Below are 22,800 nucleotides of genomic sequence, written 5' to 3' on the forward strand. Positions count from 1 at the left end.
ATCAAGGTGCCAAGCAAATCAACCTGTTGATCATAACAAAGACACCAAGAAACAAAACGAATTGCCTAGTACGAAAGAAAGCGGTGGAAACTCTCAGTACACAACTATGATGCCCTCATTTACCGGTCCTCCCCAGCATCCACGACCTCTCGACCCGGCTCGGGTCAAAACAAACCAGGCCGCAAGACAAACAGCGTATAAACCTGCGAAGCTGATGCTTGCCATATATACAAAACAAACGCTAAACTAAAGCATAAGCAACGATGAAAGCCGTCAAGGCAAGAAGGGTGCCAATCCAACAGCAGCCTGTCACGATGCATTCCGCCCGAACGCTTGTCACCACACAACCCCAGCTCATCAAACTACCCAAGAGCAGCAAAAAGGGGGCTATATCTGGCATATCACATAGGTAATCATTGGCAGATATTTATCAATTATCTCTTTCAGCTGCATAATATTTGTCTTAATACAAGTTAGAGTGTTGGCAAGGGCCGGCCAACATGTCTGCAATCATCACAACACCATGACCAGAGTTAATCTTCACACAGACTTGGCAGCTAACTTCCATCTTTTTTGCAAGAAATACCATGACTAGAAACAACCATGCCCCGTATAAACATGCTCTTGAACCTTCTCGCTCCCTTCTACCGGTCCTCCATTCTCTGCACGCCAGCTCCATACCCAAATGAATGCAAGCATCCTCCTCCAACCTGAGGCCTCTGCAGGGTGATAACCGAGACTCTGCTCTAGAATGAATCATGACAGTTACATTACTCGCTCCTGGAGGCATGTCTAAGACCGCCAAGCTTCGATACATCATTATCCTCAACGCCGGCTCGCCCAGACTTAAGCCACCGACGCGACAACCAGCGCGGCGACGTTCTCCTCCTCGCTTCGCACCGTGATCTTGGTCGTCACACCCGTTTTTGAAGAGAATGCCATCCGCACGGTGGCAACTACCCGGCCGCCACCAACAGTCTTGCCCAGAAGCTTGAGCGTGTGAGTAGTCTGGTTGACGGGGACATCGGTGCCCTCCAGGGGCTGCAGAGAGAGAGCCTTGGTGAGCTGCTCCGTAGCCTCTGTGGAACTGGTTAGTCTTGCTCTCTCCATTCATGTGACGTTTCAACGTACCTGCAATGCTGGACATGCCGCTAAGCTGGAGGGTCTCTGTTGCCTCCTCGCCGGAAGCGCCAACCTGCTCCCAGATGTGGCTAAAGTTGCCAGCGAATGTGGGAATCACGTAATCGCTACCAGTAAGGTCGAACTCGGCCACCTCGTACTCGTCATCGTAGCCAGTCTCCTCGGGCTCATTTGTGGAGGGGTCAATCTCCTTGCTGGTGAATCGAAGGATGTTGGAAAAGGTAGAGATGGGCAGAGAGCCCTCGCCGTTAATCTTCTTGAAGGCCACATACACCTTGCCAGGCTGGTCGGTCGGAAGCTTCTCGGCCTGGATGATAAAGACCTCCTCGAGCTCCTCGTCGTCCGAGGGGGTGGCGACGACAGAGACGTTCTCAAGGACAGTGTCGGGCAGAGTGTTCTTGACCTCATACTGAAGGACAATGTGCTCCTTGAAGATGTGCTTGACCAGAGTGACGACGTATTCAGTCTCAGCCTCAGTGAGCTCAAGCAGAGGCGACGACTTGAGCACGCTGCCAAACTCCTTCATCTCAGGAATCTCCAGCAGCTCCTGGGCATATCGCTGAGCTTGGGCAGTAGCAGATGCCACAGCCTCGGCTCCAGAGGCCTTGGTGGGGCCGACCTTGGGGGCCTTGAGGGTAGGTGTGGTGGCGATGAGCTTCTTGGTACGGTCCTCGGCATCGGCCTGTTCCCGGGTGACAATAGGGATCTTGGAGATATCGAAGGGGCTGTCGAAAGCAGACTTGTCATCCGAGGTGACATACAGGACAAGTTGCTGCTCGAAGAAAGGAAGGGAGAACATGTTCTCTATAGGCGAATTAGCATTGGTCACATTTATGAGTGTTTCTTGCTTACCGTTCTTGACAAATCGAGCAGCCATCTCGTCGTCCTCTTCGGCCATGAGCTTCAGGTTGAGAGCGGCACGGTCGCGAACCTCATCATCGACGTCATCCAAGCATCGAGTGAGGAGAACACGGACACTGCTCTTGACCTCGGGATCCTTCTGGCCAACACCAAACTTGGCAAGGGCGGTGACAGCGGCAGCTCGCACAATCGCATTCTCAAGCACCACTCGGTTGTAGATGTATCGGATGTACTTGGTGGGCTGGGCAGTCTTGGGACCCTTGAGACCGATAAGATGGAGAATTCGGACAGCCAACTTGGTGAACTCGCAGTCCTCAATGAACTCGCACAGGTGGGCGAGAGCATCCTCCTTGGAGTCGGGAACAAACTTGATCAGGTCAAACATGCTCTCAACGACAGCCCTCTTGAACTCATAGCCGCCCTCATCACGCAGGATCCCACTAAGGAAGGTGAGCATGCCGGCCTGCTTGCTGGGGAACTTGAGACACAATGTTCGGATAGCCTCAACAATCGTAATCTTGAACTCGTCGGTAATCTCAGACATGAAGGTGGAGATCTGCTTCATTAATCGGTCGACGCTAGCCTCGTTGCCCGTCTTGAGCAGAGTGGTGATGGCGAATGTGGCGATCGATCGGTTGCTGTTGGAGATGAGGAGCTCGATATCGGGGTTGCAGACGTGGACGGCGGTAGGCTTGAAACTGGCAAAGTTGTGGAGGATGCGCAGAGCAGCGAACTTGGTGACGGCACGAGGGGAGGTCAAGAACAGCTGGAGGACATGGACAGCTTGCGACACCTCGGCGTCGGTCACATCTCGCATGTCGCAGATAGCCTTGGCAGCCTCGAAGTTGACCATCTCGCTCTTGTGTCGCAACCAGCCGTCGAGAAGTTGCATCATGGGCTTCCTCAGCGAAGGATCCTCCTCAGCAAGCTGCGCAGCAAGTCGAACAAGCATGACAATAGCAGCGGGGCTCTTGAGCGCACCAGCTGCGCCAAACTGCTGAACCATCTTGACAAGGGCCATTCGGTCGTGCGAGCGCATCTGATACAAAAGTCCGACAGCGTGGTATTGCGCCATGGTCGAGTGGTTCATGGGGATCTGGCTGCTCGAGGTGGAGAATCCTAGGGAGAAGCCGCCAGACGACTTGCTAGAGGCAGCGGCCTCCTGAGTCTCGCTCTGCCATCGTCGAACAACATCCTTGGCGATCGGGAGAAGGTGGTAGGAGGAGACGAGGGCGGCAGAAGAAACCGAGGGGTTCTTATCGACGATCGCAGTCTTCATCACTCGCTCGATCGATTGGACAGTCGTGGCCTTGTATAGTGTCAGTAGAGTCGGTGGAGGCGCCAGCAGCAGGACAACCTACATCAATGATGCGGCAGAGGGCGCGGATAGCGTTGGGTCGGTAAATAGCATCGGTGCTGCCTCCAGTATCCTTCATAATGGTGCTAGTGACCATAATAATGTCCTCGGCCGAGTTGGCAAGCTCCTTGATGACAAGGTGGACCATCTGGCGGAGGGAGGCATCCTTGTTCTGGAACAGCTTGGAGATGCCAAAGAAGAGGGTGGTGGCTTCGTTGGTAGGGAACTTTTCACCCGTGTAGAGGAGGAGGGCGATCTTTGTGAGGAGAATGCGACATCTTCGAGGTTGGATCGGGGACGAGTTGAAGAGTCGTGCTGTCGACCTATTTAGCTTGACTTGAACTTGGACGGTGGGGGGAACAGCAAAAGGGCGATTGCTCGAGACGGACCTTCCTGGAAGACCTGAGTGCGGTCCACCTTGACCAAACCGAGGTCGGCGTCTTCGTCCTTTTTGCCGTAACTCATGTTGGGCAAGCTGGGTCGTGGGGGAGCGGTTTGGGGAGGGAGACTTGGTGGTTGCGGTCGAGGCGCTCATCCAGAATCACCACGTCGCAGTTACTCAGGTCAGGGATGGGTCGTGCCGCATCACGTGACAGCTATCAGCCCCTTATCGGGGACTGGGATTCGTGTCAACTTTGACAAGGAGGTGACAAGCGATTCGGTTCTGTCTCACGGGATGCAATAAAAAGGTGTCATTGGATTTAATATGAATTTCCTATGCGTTTTCTGTTCATACAGTCTTTTTACTAGAAAGCTTCCCTTGTATGCTCTTTCAAGGTGCCTCGCTGCATCGCCGTGGAGTACTGCTGTCCAAAGTACCTCGACAAGTTTAAGCTCCAACCCAGAAGCTTTGGTACAATCTTTTAATAAATGGCAAATTCTCTTATCTAGATTCTATATTTCCGATTGTCGAATTCAAGCTCTATTTAGCCAGAATCACCCTTGCAATGTCGTCTTTGGCGAGCTCCCATCTCTCGGGGTGACATCATGTCGACCCTGAATCCCCCGGCTCCGAGCCTCCTCAGCCGGACCCAATTTTCCACTCCGGCGGGTTTGCGGCTTTCCATTCTGCCCTCCAGCCTCAAATCTTTCCGACTCAACCCAATTCCACCACGAATTCGTCGCCAGAATGAAGCCTACGACACGGCTGCCGCTGCGGCTGGTTCCCCGGCTCGTCAATGCCCCCGTCTTCATCCGTCCGATTCACTCGACCGTTGCGAAGCCCGCCAATGTCGCCTCCATCGTCGGGACCGGCCCGCCACCGGAGCCACCGCTGCCAGCCGCCGAGAATGTTCACCAGCGTGTCGCGAGGCGGAGGAAGCAGGCTGAGATGCTCAAGAATGCCAAGGAGCTGCGGAGTGCGAGCGGTGGAAAGGGAGGCGGCGCTTTGAGGAAGAGGTTCTGGAAGGATGTGGGAGTCAAGGAAGTGGATGGTAAGTGAAGATGGGCAATTATTGCCATTGATTTCGTCCAGTTATTTTGACGGCAATGGGCTAACAAGTATTCTTGAACAGGTTCTTTGCAGATCTTCCTTGATACTCGACCATTGAGGCACCCTGTATCCAAGGAAATCGTCCGCCTCCCGATCTCGAAGCCCGATCTCGCCTCGGCACTGGCTCTTGAATGGGACCTCTTGACTTCGGCTCAAGATGCGACACGACAGCATTTGATCCCTCTCACAAGTCTTACCTGCCGAGCGCTCGATATTGCTGAAGCCGACAAGGCCTCCGGAGCCGAGATCTCGGAGGTCCGAAATGCCATCGCTACTACGCTCCTACGATACCTGGACACCGACTCGATTCTGTGCTGGGCGCCCCCGGCTAGAGAGCACGACTTGAAGAACGACGCAGGAGAGTCACTCCGAGATGTTCAGAAGCGGACAGCCGAGGAGATTGTGTCGTTCCTTACAACTCACGTCTGGCCAGGCATCACCATCACGCCTGTTCTTGACGGTCACTCAATTCTGCCCCAGGCGCAGAGCCCCGGTGTCCGAGAGGTTGTGCAGGGATGGATCACAGGCCTCGACGCCTTTGAGATTGCGGGACTAGAGCGAGCTACCCTTGCTGGCAAGAGTCTAATTGCTGCTGCACGGTTCATCGTTGAGTGGAGTGAGGGATCGGTTGGCAAGGGCGAGCTCAACCAAGGCAACAAGTTTGGCGTCGAGGAGGCGTCTGTTGCTACCAGTCTGGAGGTTGACTGGCAGACGGGACAATGGGGAGAGGTTGAGGATACTCATGATGTTAACAAGGAGGATGTGAGGAGGCAGATGGGCAGCGTTGCCCTGTTGGTGTCGGGTGTCCGCAAGGCCTAAGTCATTTGCCATGCATGATGGATGATGATCATAAATGCTCACATGTAGAATAAGAAAAATGTATGATAGATATAAACAGGATACAATCATATTATGGTGAAGAGTTAGATTGGTTGCTGAATGATGTGCGTTATGATTTGTTTCATTGGGCGAATGGGTTATGCATCGTGAGTATGTACCTGCAGACATGGCTTCGCTACACAGCATATGAAGACTTGTGTGGCTACACAGAGATAAATACGGAGCACGATGGAGTAAGTATCTTCGTAATTCGGTATTCCTATCCCTTATTCAATGTCACGGCCTCAAAAAGCATAAACAAATCTCACCATGCTGCCCTGCAAATTACCCTAGACTGAGGCGTGTCTTGGCCGTTGAGGCTTGACCGGCTGACTCAAGCAACCCTCATGGCTTGTGCTCCCGGAGACTCAGCGTTCCGCATGCGAAATGAGGCAAGGGACGCCAAGCAGCGGAAGAGGCCCCAAGGCTGAGAGCCACCAGGATGAACCAGGGACCCTCATGGGAAGGTCCGTAGACGGGTCTTACTTTATTTTTCGTTAAAGATCCAATCAAGGACAAGTTAAGGCATCACGGAGAAATAGTCTCAGAGATGTAGCCGTCTTTGTTTTTCTCTACTCCACGTGTTGTTGGTTGGCGGTGTAAATTACCAGGTTGTGCGGACGATTTCGAAACGAGAAGAGCACAAGGATAAAGATCCCGTCTGCCTCACAAGGCTTATCCCGCCCCAATTTGGCATCCATCTGATGGTAAGCGGAGGCCAGTGCCCATCCCAGGAAACGAAGACCGAGCAATGCCACTACAGCTTATTCCAACCTCGATGGATGATGAATACGACTCTCAGCTTGTGTCTCAATCAAGCCACCACGACGCACCCGATCAAGACAAAAGAGGCGACAAAACTGGCCAAAAAGAGGAGGCCGCGCAAGCAAGACGCCCCCCTTATCCCAGAAGCAATCACCCGCATCACCTGGCCACACTCGATCGTAGCGTGCAGACAGAGAACCGAGGCATCACGAATCATTGCCAAGAATGCCAACGCTTGGGGCCCTTTTCTCTCTCTCTGCCAGGGCAAAAAGTCAGCAAGCTTGGCCGAGGATCCCGCTGAGTGCGTGCTTGACCCCAGCAACGCTAATCTCCCGCCTGAGCAAGTTAGCTTGCCCAGCGAGGCGGAGTCGAGGCGAGATGGGGCGGCTGAGGGGAGGGATGCCAAAGGATGACGGGGTTGCGCCTCTGGAGTGAAACATGGAGGAGGGGGACTGAGGTAGGGCGTTATGCTTAATGAATGGGTGTTCAGGCTGTTGAAGAAGAGTTGACTTTGTCAACTCTAAAGGAGAAATTCTCAACTAGCTGATCTTCAGCTACATCCTCACCCCCCCCTCACGACGCTCATAAGCTGTGGGAACGTGCGTTCCAATATCTCGCAAGCCACAAGGCGTCAGCCATGGAAGAATTCATTGTTCAAGGCCATGCTCCCGAACATCCACCCGACTGCCGCCGCCCGGGGTGAGGGGGGCGTTTTTCAGCTTCCCCAATTAAGGCTCGACTTGGCACTGGGAGACCAAGGATCCAGACGCCAACCAAGGCCAATGCCACCTCGTAGCTTGCGCCACCGGGGGCCACCGACAAGGGGGTTTCCTGTGCTGTTCTGCGCTGTCGCCTTTTAAACAAAAGGTAGGGCACCTCCAGCGCGTACGACATGATGCAGTGTGATTCTTCATCAATCTTGTGCTTTGGACCTCAACCAGAGGTTCAATCTACGGTATAAGCCATGAGGTGGACGACATTAGGTACCGTCGCCGCTGCGCTCAGCTGCGCCGATGCGCTGAGCTTCCCGCGATCAAAGACCGGCAAGGGTTACCTCTCGGTGCACGTCGGCACCGTTGAGAAGCCCAAGAAGGAAAAGACGAGACGAGATGGCGATGCCTTCATAGCCGTGTTGGACAATATGGGATATTTCTACGCGACCGATCGTGCGTTGAGACCAGGAAGACTTGGAAAGGTTGCAACTCTAACGACGAGAAACAGTTGAGATCGGCACGCCACCGCAAAAGATTACCGTCCTCCTCGACACGGGCTCCAACGAGCTCTGGGTTAACCCCGACTGCGACGAGGCCAGCAGCATAAGGGAGTACAACATGTGTCATGAGATGGGACAGTATGAGCCCGACGACTCGACGACACCGCCCATCGGTCCCTTTGGAAGGGAAACACTCAGATACGGCGACGCTTCGGATCCCTCGACTCACACGTCGGCCACGATTCGATACTACGCCGACACATTCACCTTTGGCGACGCCAAACTCGAGAACCAGACATTTGGTGTGTTGATTGAGAGTGATGGTATTGCTCAGGGTATTCTGGGTCTTGCACCGGATACACGGGGTGGATTCGACAACGACGACCCTTACCGACTGCTGCTCACTTCCATGGCTGTCGAGGGCCTCATCAACAGCCGTGTCTACTCCCTGGACCTGCGCCATTCCGAGGCTGACGAGGGTGCCGTCATCTACGGCGGCATCGACCGCAACAAGTACATCGGCAACCTGGAGAAGCGACCAATTGTCCGCGGCGAGGGCGGCGAATACCGTCTCGCTGTGGAGTTGAGTAGCATTGGCATGACCACCGAGGGTGAGGAGCACGAGTTCGACCTTGATGATGCGGACAAGAACGTCATCCTTGACTCAGGAAGCACACTGTCCCGTCTGCACTTTGAGGCTGCGAAGCCAATTCTTGAGATGCTTGATGTGCAGGACAACGGTGAGGGCTTCTACATTACCGACTGCGACAACCGGGACCGCGACGCCACAGCCGACTTCGGCTTTGGCAACAAGATTGTCCGTGTTCCCCTGAGCGATCTCATCATCGAGATGGGTTACGCACAGTGCTACGTCGGCATCGTTGTCACTACCAACCAGCAGATTCTTGGCGACTCTGTCCTCCGGGCTGGATACTTTGTCTTTGACTGGGACAACAAGGAGGTGCACATTGCGCAGGCCGCCAACTGTGGCGATGAGGATATCGTGGTTGTTGGATCTGGCAAGGATGCTGTCCCCAATGAGAAGGGCAAGTGCAAAGAGGGTGATGCCTTTACCACTGGACATGTAAGTTGTTTGCATCCTCAGATGATGAATTCTTACTAACAAGACCTTCAGGCAACCGTCACCAGATCTCCCACAAGGACCGGCCTCGCTACATCAGCCTACACCACCACCTACACCGTCACATCATGCCCCGAGTTCGAGCGCGATTGCAGAACCGGCGTCGTAACAACACAGACAATCGGACCCCAGCGAACCGTCACCGTCACGGCGGGAGCCAACTCAGACAACGACGGCGACGACGACTCAGCCGCCTGGCAACCTATGCCCCTGGGCTGGGTATTCGCAGTGCTTGGTGGTTTCGCCCTTGGCGCCAACCTGCTATAGAGGGGGGTGTACATACATGACTGGGAGATACCTTTGCCTAACTGTACATATTTTTTTGCGACGACGACGACACCTTTCTCTGGATATAATGACCCTTAATTGATAGACCGCGTCATTGGCCATGACCATGAAGCATACAGCGGCGTTCTGATCTCTGACTCGCGTTCTAGAGCAACTCTAACCTTGTGAATTATCGTGCGATGGCTTGGCTCGGTACCTTGCGGGCTTGGTTCGTTGAGGTGCGGATCTGCGTGCGTGCCGTTGGGTTTAAAGGGACTTGCTGTGTGGCTTGCGTCGAGGATTGTTAAGTTTAAGGTGTGAAGAATGCAGCAACAGCCTTGCCAAGTCACGGAAGCATATCAATATCTCACGCCCCTGGTGTTGGTTCGACATGTTGAAGCAAATCAACCACCAGTTGAATAACTTGGCATTATCTCATTCAGCAACGCTCTCATGGCCTATTGCTCCCAATGCTCTGGGTTAGTAAAGGTTCCATATGACTCGAACGTGGCCGCCATTGCTACTCGGAGCTTATCACCTGTCCATTCCCGCCGTGTGTACGCAAGTGCCGGACCAGGGACCCGTTGCGGCGTTTCTCGTGCGCCCGCGCCGAGGACCTGGTAACTGACGTCGACCCTGCGAGGAGTGACTGGAATGTGTTAGCCTGGGGGATGGGGCTGGAGGGACCTAGAACGAGGGGGGTAGCATCTAGACATTCTCTAGAGCACGGCGATTGCGGCGGTAATGTGTTGGTGACAGTTAACAAGTTGAGTTTTAATTGAAGGAGAAGCCACAGGGTTGTTTGATCTTGACAACGGTAACGATCCCGAAAGGTGTCGGAGGAGAGCATCGCGTTCAGAACCAGGCTACCTGTCAAGCCACATTGAGCGATAGCTTGCTGGAATGGAGCTCTGTAAGCCTCTGTTTTCGAATTGCAATTGTCGTTCTCATGTTGAGGCTATATGTATGCAATCCTTCCCATCCTTGGCATCGCTCGTTGTCAGCTGCGTAACTGTCACTCCTCTACAATCTCTCAGTTCCCTCGCTGCTCCTTACAATGTCGTTCCCGCTCCTCTGTGCTCGAGTTGGTCCATTGGCCGGGTCATCATCATTCTCTTCATCAGTCCATTCATCGCTGTCCTCATTACTCTCTCCATTGTTTCCCTCATCATCCCCCTCATCACTTCCCTCGTCACTCCCCTCTGCCTCCTCATCATCCTGCGAATCGTCAGTATCACCATTTCCACACCAATACCCGAAATCCTCACACTCATAGATATATGGCTCCGGGCAGTCCATCGGAGTCTCATCAGGCAAGCGAAGGCTAAGCTCATCATCGTCATAGTCGTGGGTCTCAACCCGTTTGCTCACATGCTCACTGATCTTGCCTCCGTTCCTCTCAACCACATGTCGAGGCCTGAACGTCACAGACACAATGTAGTAATCGATAACGCCCTCTTCCGTCTCATCGCGGATCCATCTCTTGTTGTGCCAGCGGCTGGTCCCTCTCCACCGACTCTCCTGCCTGGTTGACCCCTCTGTGTCGGCAACGAGAACGGTCCCGTCTGGCTTCTTGAAGAACCAGCGCTCGATCATCATCTTGGCGATGCGATCAACCTGGCGCTTCTTACGCTCCAGAGTCTCCATCTCGATACATATCTCGTTTAGGCTGGGAGACAGCTCGTCGCTTACGTCGCTAATCCAGGAACCCTCGAAGCGGAGCGGTGCATCATCCTCCCAATTCCACCAGTCTGCGTGTCGAATCGTGATGGTGAGTCTTTTGGGGTCCATGTAAGGCGTCCTCAGGAGTCTTTCCAGTTCACCCTGTTCCAGCTTGAACATCTGAGGAAACGCTCTAATGCCCTCGATCTGGACTTGCTCCTGACCCATCTGCTGGGCGATCTCCCTAGCTGTGGCGTGCAGCTTATCGACGGCAGTGTCGACATCGTACTCCGGAGGCGCACGTTCGTCGAAGGAGAGCCAGTGTAACTGCTCGGTCAACATGAAGGGCAGAAATCTGCACTCGCGATAGACGGCTCGACAGGTACGTAGTAGGGTCGTGTCCGTCCTGCGCGGCGCAAAGTATGAGGGCCGGGTGAAGCAGGTATTGTCATCATAGTGATTGTCTGGGGAAGGATCCTCGTAGTCGGTGAGAGCAAGGGCAAAGATCTGGTTGCGCACTTCTGCCGGCAGCAGCCTGAACAGCGGCGAGCCGGATTGAGGATCGTCGGGGATAGAGAGGATGTCTTTAGATGTCGGCACGGGCTTCTTGTTGCGTTGCCTAAACCTTGACAGGAATCGAGGCGGCTCGGGCTCGGGCTCAGGCTCAGGTGATTGTTTCCATACACGTTTGGTTCTTGCCATGGTTGGCGATTGTATTATCCGTGATGTGAAGAGAAGATCAAGCTGACAGAGAGAGGGTGGCCATTTATATGGTGTGTGTGCTAGGCAGCACAGTGGGCCTTGTGCAACTCGCCTGTATCAATGGAGTCGTTTTGTTGGATGCCGGTTGCAGTTTCATGAAGAGGCATGGATCAATCAGAGTCGAATGACGCTGGCTTCAGCGACAGGGAACATGCTCCGCGGGATCTCGGTTGGTGGTCGTATTGAGTCACCATGATGTGACCGGCGATAACCTATTTAGGCGATGGGGAATTGAAGATAGCCACCACTATCCTACGGCTGTTGGTAAACATGGCAGTTAAATGAGAAGTATCCGACGAGATTTCTTGCCTTGAATTCCAAACAGTGAAAAGAACAAGAGTCGATTGCCTTCGCACTTGTTACCGCAAAAAGGTCGAGGGCCTGCTGAAGGGCCAATTGGATGGATCCCAACCATTGAGGCTGTGTCGACACCCTGGAGCACAGTCAAAGCAGGCTCTGTGGAAGCGGACGCGATAGGTATATAAAGAAAGATTTCCTCATAAAAAAGAACATTTACCACAAGTCGGCTGGTTGGCACTCATTTATTGCTCACGTCCTAGGGTAAGCACCTGGATGAGGTGAACAGCCAGAGTAGACATCGAAACAACTCAAACTTTACCACTCTTTCTACTCTTCTGATATTGCAATTATACAGAATTAAACAAGATAGTGATGAGAATTTGATGAGAATAGCTAGGAAGCCTCGGCGATGTGCCAATTCCCTCTCATCAATGCCTGCTGGGCTGCCGGGCTGTCAGGACCAACACGTCGTATTAACCGCCCAGGATAGGCGCCCACAGATGCGCAGCACACAGCCATTGGCCATGCCCAAGACATGCATGAAAGCCTTGGCCAAAGTAGAAAAATCTACAGCGCGGCCGATGGGTATAAAGTCGTTTCGCTGCCTCTCGCGAGGATTGATCGTCAACCAACCCTTACTGTTCTCTACACCATGCCTCGGTTGTGATCCGCCCACCATGTCCCATCAATCCCACGAGTCCGACTCTGGCAGCCTCACTTTAATACACAATCGCTATGGAATTACCGAATTTTCCGAGGGCATTCCCAACAATTGCAAGGCCGATATCGTCTTTATCCACGGCCTGACGGGCGACTCGTATTCAACATGGAGACACAAGAACGCAGAACTGCCATGGCCGGAAGGCCTTCTCGCTCAAGACATCAGCAACTGTAAAATCCTAAAGTACGACTACAAAATATCTGCTATCGGCTGCCTGGATAATGGTACCCTGAGGGACCTTGCAGCCGACTTTCTTAATGAGCTCGTCAATTGGAGACGTGATAATGAGGTAAGGTCGCGGCCCGTCACTATATGCCCTCCAGCTGCCAGGAACTAAACTTGAAACAGTCAGAGCGCCCTATCATCTTTGTCGCTCACAGCCTGGGAGGTATCTTGGTCAAGCGCATGCTCTCGGAGTCCCAGTCTCGAGATGCGCCCTACAACATCGGGTCGCTCACCCGCGGTATCATCTTTCTCGGCACTGCTCAACGTGTGTCAAGATTACAAGACCATGGGCGTAGAGTCTTGCAAGGTCTTCGAGAGAATAAAGATGATAGAAATAATAGGATGGAACCAAACATCGAGTTGCGGGCCATCTTCCAGCCAACCTCGGGTATCCTCGACAACACCCATAGCTTGTTTATGGATTGGGTCGGAGAGAGAAATGAGGACCCTTCGAGGCCTACTGTCCACATCGCATCTTTCTATGGGAAATTGTCTATGGTGAAATTACCGGGGTTGGGAGAGATAAAGGTATGTATGAAGCCAACAATCTCCAAGTCCCCGCTCACAAATCAGATTGTAGACAGGGCCTCGGCTTTGGTTGGGGATTATACTTGCATGGGCCTCCAGTGCAATTACAAGGTAAATGCCCCTTGAAGTCTATATCAATCTTCTCACCTAACAATCATGCAGAGCATGGCCAAGATCCCCATCGACAAGACGGGGTCTAGCTATGATGACTACTGCAGCGTCAGAGCTCAAATCGTGAATGCAGTTCGCTTGGCCAAGCCCAAGGATGAACTTGCTCTAGGATATACAGCCGAGCCTAGTAAGGACGAGCTGGAAGCGTGGCGAGGTATGCCCGTCCTCCTTTTTGGGAGCGAAGCACTGACTGCCCACCCTAGAATGTTTGCAATCGTTTGCCTTTTCTGACGTTCGACAGCGGTTCGAGACCGTGAGCCCTCATCTCGAAGGAACATTCGAGTGGATTCAAGACAACAATGTATTCAAGTACTGGCTTGAACATCCTAGAAAAAACGTTTTTCCCCTGTCTGGAAAGCGTGCATCTGGGAAATCAACATTCATGAAATACCTGACAAGAAAAGAAGCGCTTGTTTCGTGGGCTTGCAAACAAAACCCTTCCAGACATGTCATGGTTCTCAGCCATTTCTTTCACTATATTGGGAAAGATCCTTCCCGAACGTTTGAAGGGTTCCTGAGGTCTATTTTGTTCCAAATCGTCAAGACAGATTTGGCGGCTTTCGAACCGGTCCGGGAAATTTTTGATGTGCGGAGACTTCACCAGCCATTACCAACCTGGCCTAGAGATGACCTGGAAGAGGCGTGTTTCGGAGTCTTCAAGCACTGGGGAGACCGGATGGACGACCAGCGCCCGAACATCTATCTTGTCATGGATGCATTGGACCACTTTGACGGCGAACTTCACGAGATGACTTCCTTTCTTCGGAAAATATTCGAGCTTTCCGGTGGACGCTTGAAAATATGCATTTCAAGTTCACAAGAGAAGAAGATAGACAATGCCTTGGCCAACCTTGAAAGCCTTGGCGTCCTTCCGAGATTTGAGATTGACAAGCACACCCGACGAGATATTGAAATGTACATCGAGGAAAACTACCGAGAGCTCACAGAAATCTCTGTGGGTGAGGGCAAAATGCTGGCGGATGTGATTCGTGATCATTCCAGGGGCGTCTTCCTTTGGGTTCGACTGGTGTGCAAAAACCTGGTCAACTGCGCAATAACGAAGACAGAGCTGGCCAGAACCCCGGCTGATGAGTTGCGGCGTCTTCTCAACAAACTCCAACCTGATCTGGAGGAGGTTTACGAGATGATGTTCAAAACAATTGAGCCAGACGTTCGACACGAGGTTGAAAAGGGGCTGTCCATTGTGGTAGCAGCCTCAAGACGTCTGAGTGTCGAAGAACTACAGTGCGCCATGTATTTCAGTAATCACAACAACAACAACATCATCAACAGGACCAACATCAACGACAAGAACAATGAGCCGCTAAGTAAAATCAGCGAGGAGTACCTGACTCACATTGGAGTATTCAACCGGGATTTGCGGGCCGCGATCGAAACAAGGTACCGCGGATTCTTGGAGTTCACCCAGAATGGGTCCGAGCTCATTGTTGAGCCTTGCCATGGGACAGCCTACACCTACCTGACCGAACGCTGCAAGCCTCAGCCTCAAGGCCCTGGGGAAGCCTTCAAGGATCTGACGGCCTACGGGGAAAATCTGCTTTATGAGTCATCGACAGCGTATCTCAGTTATTTGAGGAGGGAGGATCTGCCTCCAGAAGCATCCCAGATTCTGAATCTGTTTGCCGATGCCAAAGATGATGAGCAGGTGCCTTGGTACGAGGGGAGCGTTGACAACACCTTGAGCTACAAATGGAGCACGAAAGCAGCTCCAGGAGGACCGCAAACAATGAATATCCTGAATGTCTGCTCAGAATACCCATTCTTATCCTACTCGGCCGAGAACTGGGGCCATCACGCAAAAGCTGGCTGCTCGGCTGAACTAGAACCCGTTAGGAAACTCGAACGAGACCTATTCAAAGGTTCTTCTTTGACGAGGTCGCTATGGAAACTTTGGGAGCTCATTATCAAGGCTCGGTTCGCAATCTCACGCCTGCCCTGCTTTCCTGGGAACTGGAGTTACTATCCCGATGCTGACGACTCGGAAGAAATCGAGGCATTCTATGTCGTTGAAGGAGATACTTTCCGTTGCTTCCTGTGGGTTTTCTGGGAGCACATGGAGGCCAGGCGCGTCAACCCATATATCCTCTCGGATCTACCCCTTGATGCACTGGAATACCTTTCCTCGACAGGTTGTGCTGGCTACCTATACCGAGCTCTAGCCAGACGACCAAGCAAAATAAGACATCCCAATCGACTACTCCTGTCCACTATTCGAGCGAAGAGCGTTCCTATGGTGAAGCGTGTCCTACAACGGTATTCGCTGAAGAAGCTCAATGTCAACTTTGGCGAACAAGCTGTATTTCAGGCCATCGACTTCTCTAACAATCCGGACTGGGGGGATCAGTACGAATTATTGGTCAAAGCACTTCTGGACCATGGATTCCCTGCACACAAAAGGGTCCGGTACACCATTCGCGATGAGCATTGGAACACACATCGAGAGATCCAAGTTCTGAAGAGACAGTTTGAAAGCAGCCCTCTAGTTTTGGCCATTCTACTGCACCGTCACAAAATTGCTGAGCTTCTCCTGAGACACAAGTCGTGCAAAAAGGCGGTTCGTCGAGACATCAGCTGGGTTCTGTATCGAGTTCTTAAAATGGCGACTGAGATCCAACCCGCCAACATCAAGGGCATCAAACTGCTCCTAGACAAGGGCGCAAGCACAAAGGGTGTCAATGTGGATTCCAACATGCCTCAGGACACGCCCCTGGGCATTGCGCTCTCTTGCAAGGAGCTCGCCGTTGCTGAGACACTCCTAGCCCATGGGGCTGATGCTAACTTTCGCTGCGATCGTGCCAGCCAGCTCAGTGTCATGGCAGAGGCCGAGAACGACTTCCCAAAGCGTGTTCCGCTGCTGCTGCGCTGGGGCGCGGAGGTGGATGTGTGGTCCATGGAGGAGGGCTGCAACAAACACCCAGGAGATAACATGGTTAAAGATGTCATTTCCGTCTTGATGGACCATTTGTACAAGAAAGGGGACATTAACAGACTAATAGAGGACCGAGAGACCGCCCTACACATCGCGATTCGCTATGGCCGAAAAGATCTTGTCAAAAGATTGATTCAAAAACTGGAAGCCGACGTGAACATCCCGGATCGCAATGGAGATTTCCCCATCCACGTGGCTCTGCGGCAAGCCAAAGCCATGGCACACATCAAACTTCTCCAAGGAAGCCCGTCGTTTAGCCCTTCTGTCCTAAATCACGATGGCAGGACTGCCTTTCAGCAGGCAAAGTTCAAGGGGCAGTCTTCATTGGTCAGGGAGCTCAGAGAATGTGGACTGGGCGAGGGCGAGCAGGATTCTGAGGACGAAGAGGATCCTCTGGAGGATCCCCTGGCAGTAATAACATATCCGCGTGCGTCAGAGACCAAGGTGGACATACTTCGCTTGGAAGAGTGCGTCGAATGAGTACCTCCCGACTTTACAATCTTCCATTGGCTAACGTATTCCAGGCCTTCTGGAGGCACGATCCTCCGGACACGGCCAGTAGATGCCCTACACGGCATCAATGAGTTCATTCGTGGTACAGATGAGCCTTGGAATGCACTCCGCCATTCTGTGCCTCAGGGCATTCGAGATGTCGATCCTAACCTGCAGATACTTGAAATACGGCTACCGACGCAGCCAGAGGCGATTCCGCAGGAATCAGAGAGTCTGCCGTTGCTTGAAGGAGCTATCACAGACGAGATACAGGCTTTTTCTCAAATTCAAAGGATGGGCACGCCAACCATGTCAGACATGTCGGGTGACGAATTTCTTGCTGGCACAGGGAGTTGGGATGGGCATTATGTGGATTGGAAGAGACAATAGAGGAATAGATAAAGGCGTTGGTTGGTATAGATGTAGTGATGAGTGTTGACAAAAATGATCCCGTGAAGGACGAGAGACTGAGCGAGACACGAGGCTCAAGACACCAAGTTGAATCCTGACAATTCAAAGGCTTTTCTCTATTTTAATATGGCAATACATACATAAGATTAAAATAACAAAGAGGTAACTTAATGAGAGTTAATGCTTTAGCTCTTTTAAACTTATTGATTTATTTCTTTTATACTACCTATGTAGCTAACCTTAGGTGAGGATAAGCTAATATCATTATAGTGTCTTGCGCTTTTTCCTATCGCGTGTGAGGGTAACCGTGGAGGATGGAGGAACGGCGGGTCATGCAGCCTTGTTTGGCAAAACGTGGGATCATACTCGCTAAGCCCCATTTGAACCAGCGTCTCCTCAAGGATCTTCACTTGACTTGCTCTCTCTAGAGACTCTTGCATCTACTATGCTGCTAGAATGTTTAGCTCTCTGCAAGATTCTCTTGTCTGGCCTAACAATTAGGCTGGGGCGATGATGGTTCGTGGTAGACTGAGGAGGTACCCGCTTGATCACGAATCATGGACCACCGGCTATCACCACTTAGGTGCGACCTTCATGAACTAAGTCTCGAAACGCACGTCTACGACGGATAAACAGTTCGAACCACGACCGTCAAGGCTATGGCTACCCAGCCTGGCGGCAAGGCACGAACAATCATTCACCTCTCGACACGCGCTAAACACTCCACTGCATCTCTTCATTTTTGCTCATGACGCGGCCGGAAAATAAAGGGAATAATCGGCATGACCGGGGAGAATAGGCCGACCAGAGTCTCGACTCGATGATCCTGGCCGAGGTTGCGTTAAATGCTTACCTCCAGAGTAAGCATGGCGAGACCCATGCACGAGCTCCACGCAGACGCCGAGCTCGATCCCTGTCGCCGAACCATTACAGGACCACCTATTTCGAACCTTTGCCTGTCGGTCGCGGGTTTTGCAATGGGGGTCATGGGAAATATGCTCGTCGGGCAGCGAGAACAAGCGAAGACATGCTGTCGCTTGATCTTAGCAGAGATTCGCCCGAGGCTCTTCCTTTCACCCGTACAAGCAATCAAGCGGGTCAGATTCTGGGCGTCCTGGAAGACACAGTTAGACACAGTGTCGGACTCCTGAGGTTCTTGTCTTTTGCCTCACGCCGATCTTATCTTATCTTATCAATCAGTCCAAGAAACGTGGCGGTTTGAAGATGTGCCTCTGACACAGTGTGGCAATCGATCAGCGCAATTAGCTTCGAGAAGGCCAAGGGACACAAGCAAAGGCGGACCACAGCCAAGAACGAACCCGAGGCAGCAGGGAGAACCAGATCCGCTGTCGAGATTATCCCACCGGCCCAGTCAAGATTTGATCCCGTCTTTGGTGACATCGCCAGGAAGCCAGAGCTGCCTGGACCGAAGGCGCCAAGAAGCGCTCGTTCTTTGACGAATCGTCTTTCAACTTTAATCCCACTTCACGAGAACGTCGTCCTGGCCCTACGAGGCCTGAAACCTTGTCACTTGTGGCTAGAATGGTCATGAACGGACGGAAAAGCCTCCCCACATGCCATCCGATGAACCCACGCGACGAGCATGGACTTACCACTACGCCGGTAGAATTGCCACTATTGGCTCTAGCCTTTCCAGGTTCCCATGGGACAAGACGGAGCTTTTGCTGGGCGCTTGCCAAGAAGACCAGGCTGCCCAGTTTCGAGAAGAATTTTTTTGTCCCTCTCTTACGCGGACCATTCCTGGTCTGCTTGTTTCTCGTCTGGTCATCGGCTTTTCTCCTTTCGGTCGCTTGGGCTAGATGGAGCTAGCTGCCTCAATAATGAACTGGAACTGGTGGGTTCGGACTTTTGGACCCACGCTCGTACAGTACGCGATCAGAGTGGGAACAAGGGGGGAGTTGATCTTTTTTACCCTGCGAACGATGGGTGACAGGAGGAGCTTGATCATCTGTTCCACGGGCATGGCTCTGATGCAGGCCTCTCTGCGATGTAACAACGCCTACATGCAGCGTGGGACGTTGGAAAGTGGTTTGAGAATCTGCTTCCCAAGAGTTGGATATGGCCTCTCAGAGTTTCTGTTAAACGCCAAGACGAGAAACTGCAGAGCAGGACCCTGTTCATGCCGGTTACTACTGCCGGGCTATGGCTTGGGACCTGGTCCAGGCCAAAACCCGATCTTGGCGCAGGTGGCGGTTTCTTAATCGAAGCCCCCATCTCGCCATTGTTCTTCTCACCCTTGTCGACGGCGTGCCGCTCCGAGTCGAGAAGCGCGGCAGACGCGCTGTTGAGCAGGCTATTCTGACTCGGCCAACAGTCGACGTGAAGAGGACCTTTTGACTTCATTTCTGCAATCAGGCAGTCTTGACTCAGTGTTAAAAGTCAAGACCTCGACTGGCGTATATCCTCAGAGCCTTGTTCATCACATGTTAATGCCAAGGGAACACCAATATCATGGACGAGCCCGTTGCTGTGCCTCAAGAGGTTGGCCGATCTCTTGCCCTGATGGCCCTTGGTCAGCGATTATCAGATGATCAGATTATCGAACTAGTGTCCGAAAATTTGCGATGATCCTCCCTTAGCCAATTGCCCGCGCCGAGCTCTTGGGGATGGGATGCCCGCCACCAACCTCAACCCCGGGCCATGCCCGGTAGCTTTTAGGAAATAAGCTCCGACCAATCAAACGAGCTTGACCCTGCCAATTGGGGGTTTTCCGGTACTATTCCCAGGGTCTTGGACGGAGATGGTGGGACGTAGTGGGACGCGGTGCGGCCTTTTCCTCCATGTCGACTTGGAGATTCGATGCAACGTTGGGAACTTATGTTCCAGCGGCAGACGCCGCTGCGAATCACCCGCAGGGTAGTGATGAGCTTTGTTTATCTAGTGTGTCATGGTGAGCGTGGGATTGTCCAGTCATGGGTTGATGTTTGGGGGTTTGGCCTGGGCGCGGGTCATGGAAAAAAGGAAGAGGGCATCTGGGATAGAGGCATTGCTGTATCTCGTCGACAGATGGCCCTACAGCTACGATACAAATTGTAGATCAATTTACAATGCTCTTACAGCATCCAAGAATATCGTGATGGCTCTCAGTATCATTTTAATACGTTTAAGTCAATTGTTTGAGGCGAGTTAAACTCGTGTCTATCCATCTGGTGTCTCGATTATTTCGCCCCATGATCATGGAGACAGTCAGAACTCTAGGCCCTTGGAAGACCCATCCCACGAGTCTAACCATGGCTCGCCAGAGGGACGATCATCTCCAACCCTGTCAATAAGTCTGCGTCTAGGTACTGACAGCGTCGCATCTTGGCCGAAGAAAGGGTACTTAATAGGGCACTCCTCCCACCTTGTGGAAGCTCTCTCGTCGTGCAAGCTTCTCTTCATTCACCCACTCTCTCGCCTCCCTTCTCTTGCTTCAATGGCGACTCACACTCAAATTGGGCCCGAGCCCATTAACGAGGTGTCGGTTCCCGACATTGAAAAGGTCGCCGGCAATGAGAAGAACAATGAGATCTCCGAGGAGGACCTCAAGGGCTTGTCCGATGACGAGTTCAAGCAGCAGGGTGTCAAGAAGGCCGAGGCCATGACTACGGTCTGGTCGAAGCAGATGCTGATTGCCACCTTTATTTTGTAAGTCAATTGAGCCTTCAACTAGGAGAATGCTGACTGACTTGTCCAGCGTCTGGCTCGTCGCCTTTGTCGATAGTCTCCTCCAAGCCGTCCAGTCCAACCTCGTCCCCTACGTAACATCCGCTTTCGCCCAGCACGGCCTCATCGCAACCACGAGCATCGTCGCCACCATTCTCGGTGGCGTCTGCGCCCTGCCCATCGCAAAGGTCATTGACATCTGGGGTCGTGTCTGGGGCTTCGGCTCCATGGTGTTCCTCATCGTCGTCGGCATGATCATGAAAGCTACCTGCAAGAACGTCGAGATGTACGCCGCCGCTCACACGCTTTACTGGGTCGGCCATCTTGGTCTCATCTATGTTATTGACGTGGTTGTCGCTGATACCACGACCCTCCGAAACCGATTGATCATTATGGGTCTCAACTATACGCCCACCATCTCGTCGACGTTTGCTGGTCCCAAGATTGCCGAGCTGTTTTACGTCAACGTCAACTTCCGCTGGGCTTTTGGTGCTTTCTGCATTATCCTGCTTGCCTTTTGCATTCCCGTCATGGTCATCTTCATCATGAGCGAGATCAAGGCCCAGAAGTTGGGTCTTGCCCCCGAAAAGGTGCACAACCGCACCGTGTGGGAGTCTATCAAGTACCACTTTGTGCAGTTTGATGGTATGTTCAGCTTCAAACCCTAGAGTCTTTACTGTTGCTAACTTGTTCTAGTTGTCGGTCTCAGCCTCACCACCTTTGGATGGTCGCTGCTCCTGCTCCCTTTCAACCTCGCCTCCAAGGCCCCCAACGGCTGGGCTAGCGGCTACATCATCGCCATGATTGTCCTCGGAGTCGTTCTCATCGCTGCCTTTGTTGTCTGGGAAAAGTTTTTCGCCCCTGTGCCTTACTTCCCCTTCCACCTCCTCTCCAACCGAACCGTCCTGGGTGGCTGCCTCATCTACGGTCTCATGTTTGCCTCTATCTTGTAAGTAACCTGACTGTATATCTTTGCGTCTTGATCTAACTGGCATCAGCTGTTGGGATGGTTACTACGGATCTTACCTGCAGGTCGTTCACTTTGAGAGCATCACCACTTCCGGTTACATTCTCAACTCGTTCTCCCTGATGGCCGCCTTCATTGGTCCCTTCGTCGGACTGTGAGTCTCCCCACCAAACTAATAAGTAACAATAGACTGACCTTACCAGTGCCATCCGATACCTCGGACACTTCAAGTGGCCTTCCTTCATCGGTGTCCCCTTCATGGTCCTCGGCACTGCCCTGCTCATCCACTTCCGTCACTCCCATACCGCTGTCAACTGGCTCGTCATGTGTCAGCTCTTCAACGGTATCTACAGTGGTATCTGGTCTCTGACCGCTCGTCTTGCCGTCATGTCCTCTGTCAACCACCAGGATGTCGCTGTCGCCCTCGCTCTGTGGGGTATGTTTGGTTCCATCGGAGCTGCTATCGGTCTTGCCATCGCCGGTGGTATCTGGACCAACGTTCTCCCTGGAGAGCTGGCTAGACGCCTCCCCGAGTCTGCTCAGAACATGACTGCCACCATCTATGGCGACATCACGGTTCAGATGAGCTACGCCAGGGACTCTCCTGAGCGCGATGCTATCATCGGCGCCTACGACGTCGTGCAGCAGAAGATGGTTATTGCCGGTGCTTGCTTCATCCCCTTCACTGTGCTGTGCCTGTTCATGTGGAAGAACATTGACATCCGCAAGAAGGACGCCCGCAGCACTCAGGCCCAAGGCATGGTCTTCTAGACGGGCATTATTCTCACGATATATCAGGATCGCAGGCGGGTTCTTGTCTAATGAGTTTC

At 52.6% G+C, this 22,800-nt stretch overlaps 6 protein-coding genes across 6 annotated transcripts; 4 read left to right on the plus strand and 2 right to left on the minus strand.

Moving 5' to 3' along the window:
* Positions 1–846: 846 nt before the first annotated feature.
* Positions 847–3,823, minus strand: NCS54_00427700 (Coatomer subunit gamma; the record flags this gene model as incomplete). Its single annotated transcript, XM_053149818.1, has 5 exons — positions 847–1,079; positions 1,132–1,944; positions 1,993–3,310; positions 3,363–3,673; positions 3,748–3,823. 5 exons carry the CDS (start codon positions 3,821–3,823, stop codon positions 847–849), a joined length of 2,751 nt encoding a protein of 916 aa, XP_053005793.1.
* Positions 3,824–4,487: 664 nt separating this feature from the next.
* Positions 4,488–5,669, plus strand: NCS54_00427800 (Hypothetical protein; the record flags this gene model as incomplete). Its single annotated transcript, XM_053149819.1, has 2 exons — positions 4,488–4,791; positions 4,873–5,669. 2 exons carry the CDS (start codon positions 4,488–4,490, stop codon positions 5,667–5,669), a joined length of 1,101 nt encoding a protein of 366 aa, XP_053005794.1.
* A 1,789-nt stretch (positions 5,670–7,458) lies between these two features.
* NCS54_00427900 (Peptidase A1 domain-containing protein) lies at positions 7,459–9,115 on the plus strand (the record flags this gene model as incomplete). Its single annotated transcript, XM_053149820.1, has 3 exons — positions 7,459–7,660; positions 7,716–8,791; positions 8,843–9,115. 3 exons carry the CDS (start codon positions 7,459–7,461, stop codon positions 9,113–9,115), a joined length of 1,551 nt encoding a protein of 516 aa, XP_053005795.1.
* A 1,023-nt stretch (positions 9,116–10,138) lies between these two features.
* On the minus strand, positions 10,139–11,479 carry NCS54_00428000 (Hypothetical protein; the record flags this gene model as incomplete). Its single annotated transcript, XM_053149821.1, has 1 exon — positions 10,139–11,479. The coding sequence occupies one exon, from the start codon at positions 11,477–11,479 to the stop codon at positions 10,139–10,141; it is 1,341 nt and encodes a 446-aa protein (XP_053005796.1).
* A 1,025-nt stretch (positions 11,480–12,504) lies between these two features.
* Positions 12,505–17,316, plus strand: NCS54_00428100 (DUF676 domain-containing protein; the record flags this gene model as incomplete). Its single annotated transcript, XM_053149822.1, has 6 exons — positions 12,505–12,849; positions 12,909–13,313; positions 13,359–13,424; positions 13,476–13,638; positions 13,688–16,901; positions 16,959–17,316. The coding sequence occupies exons 1-6, from the start codon at positions 12,517–12,519 to the stop codon at positions 17,314–17,316; spliced, it is 4,539 nt and encodes a 1,512-aa protein (XP_053005797.1). The 5' UTR covers positions 12,505–12,516.
* A 3,457-nt stretch (positions 17,317–20,773) lies between these two features.
* Positions 20,774–22,741, plus strand: NCS54_00428200 (Hypothetical protein; the record flags this gene model as incomplete). The annotated part of the gene is made up of 5 exons (XM_053149823.1): positions 20,774–20,985; positions 21,035–21,648; positions 21,700–21,952; positions 22,002–22,124; positions 22,174–22,741. The coding sequence occupies 5 exons, from the start codon at positions 20,774–20,776 to the stop codon at positions 22,739–22,741; spliced, it is 1,770 nt and encodes a 589-aa protein (XP_053005798.1).
* Between the last annotated feature and the right edge of the window lie 59 nt (positions 22,742–22,800).

This window comes from Fusarium falciforme, chromosome 3 (genome assembly GCF_026873545.1).
Source record: "Fusarium falciforme chromosome 3, complete sequence".
Taxonomy (NCBI): Eukaryota; Fungi; Ascomycota; class Sordariomycetes; order Hypocreales; family Nectriaceae; genus Fusarium; species Fusarium falciforme.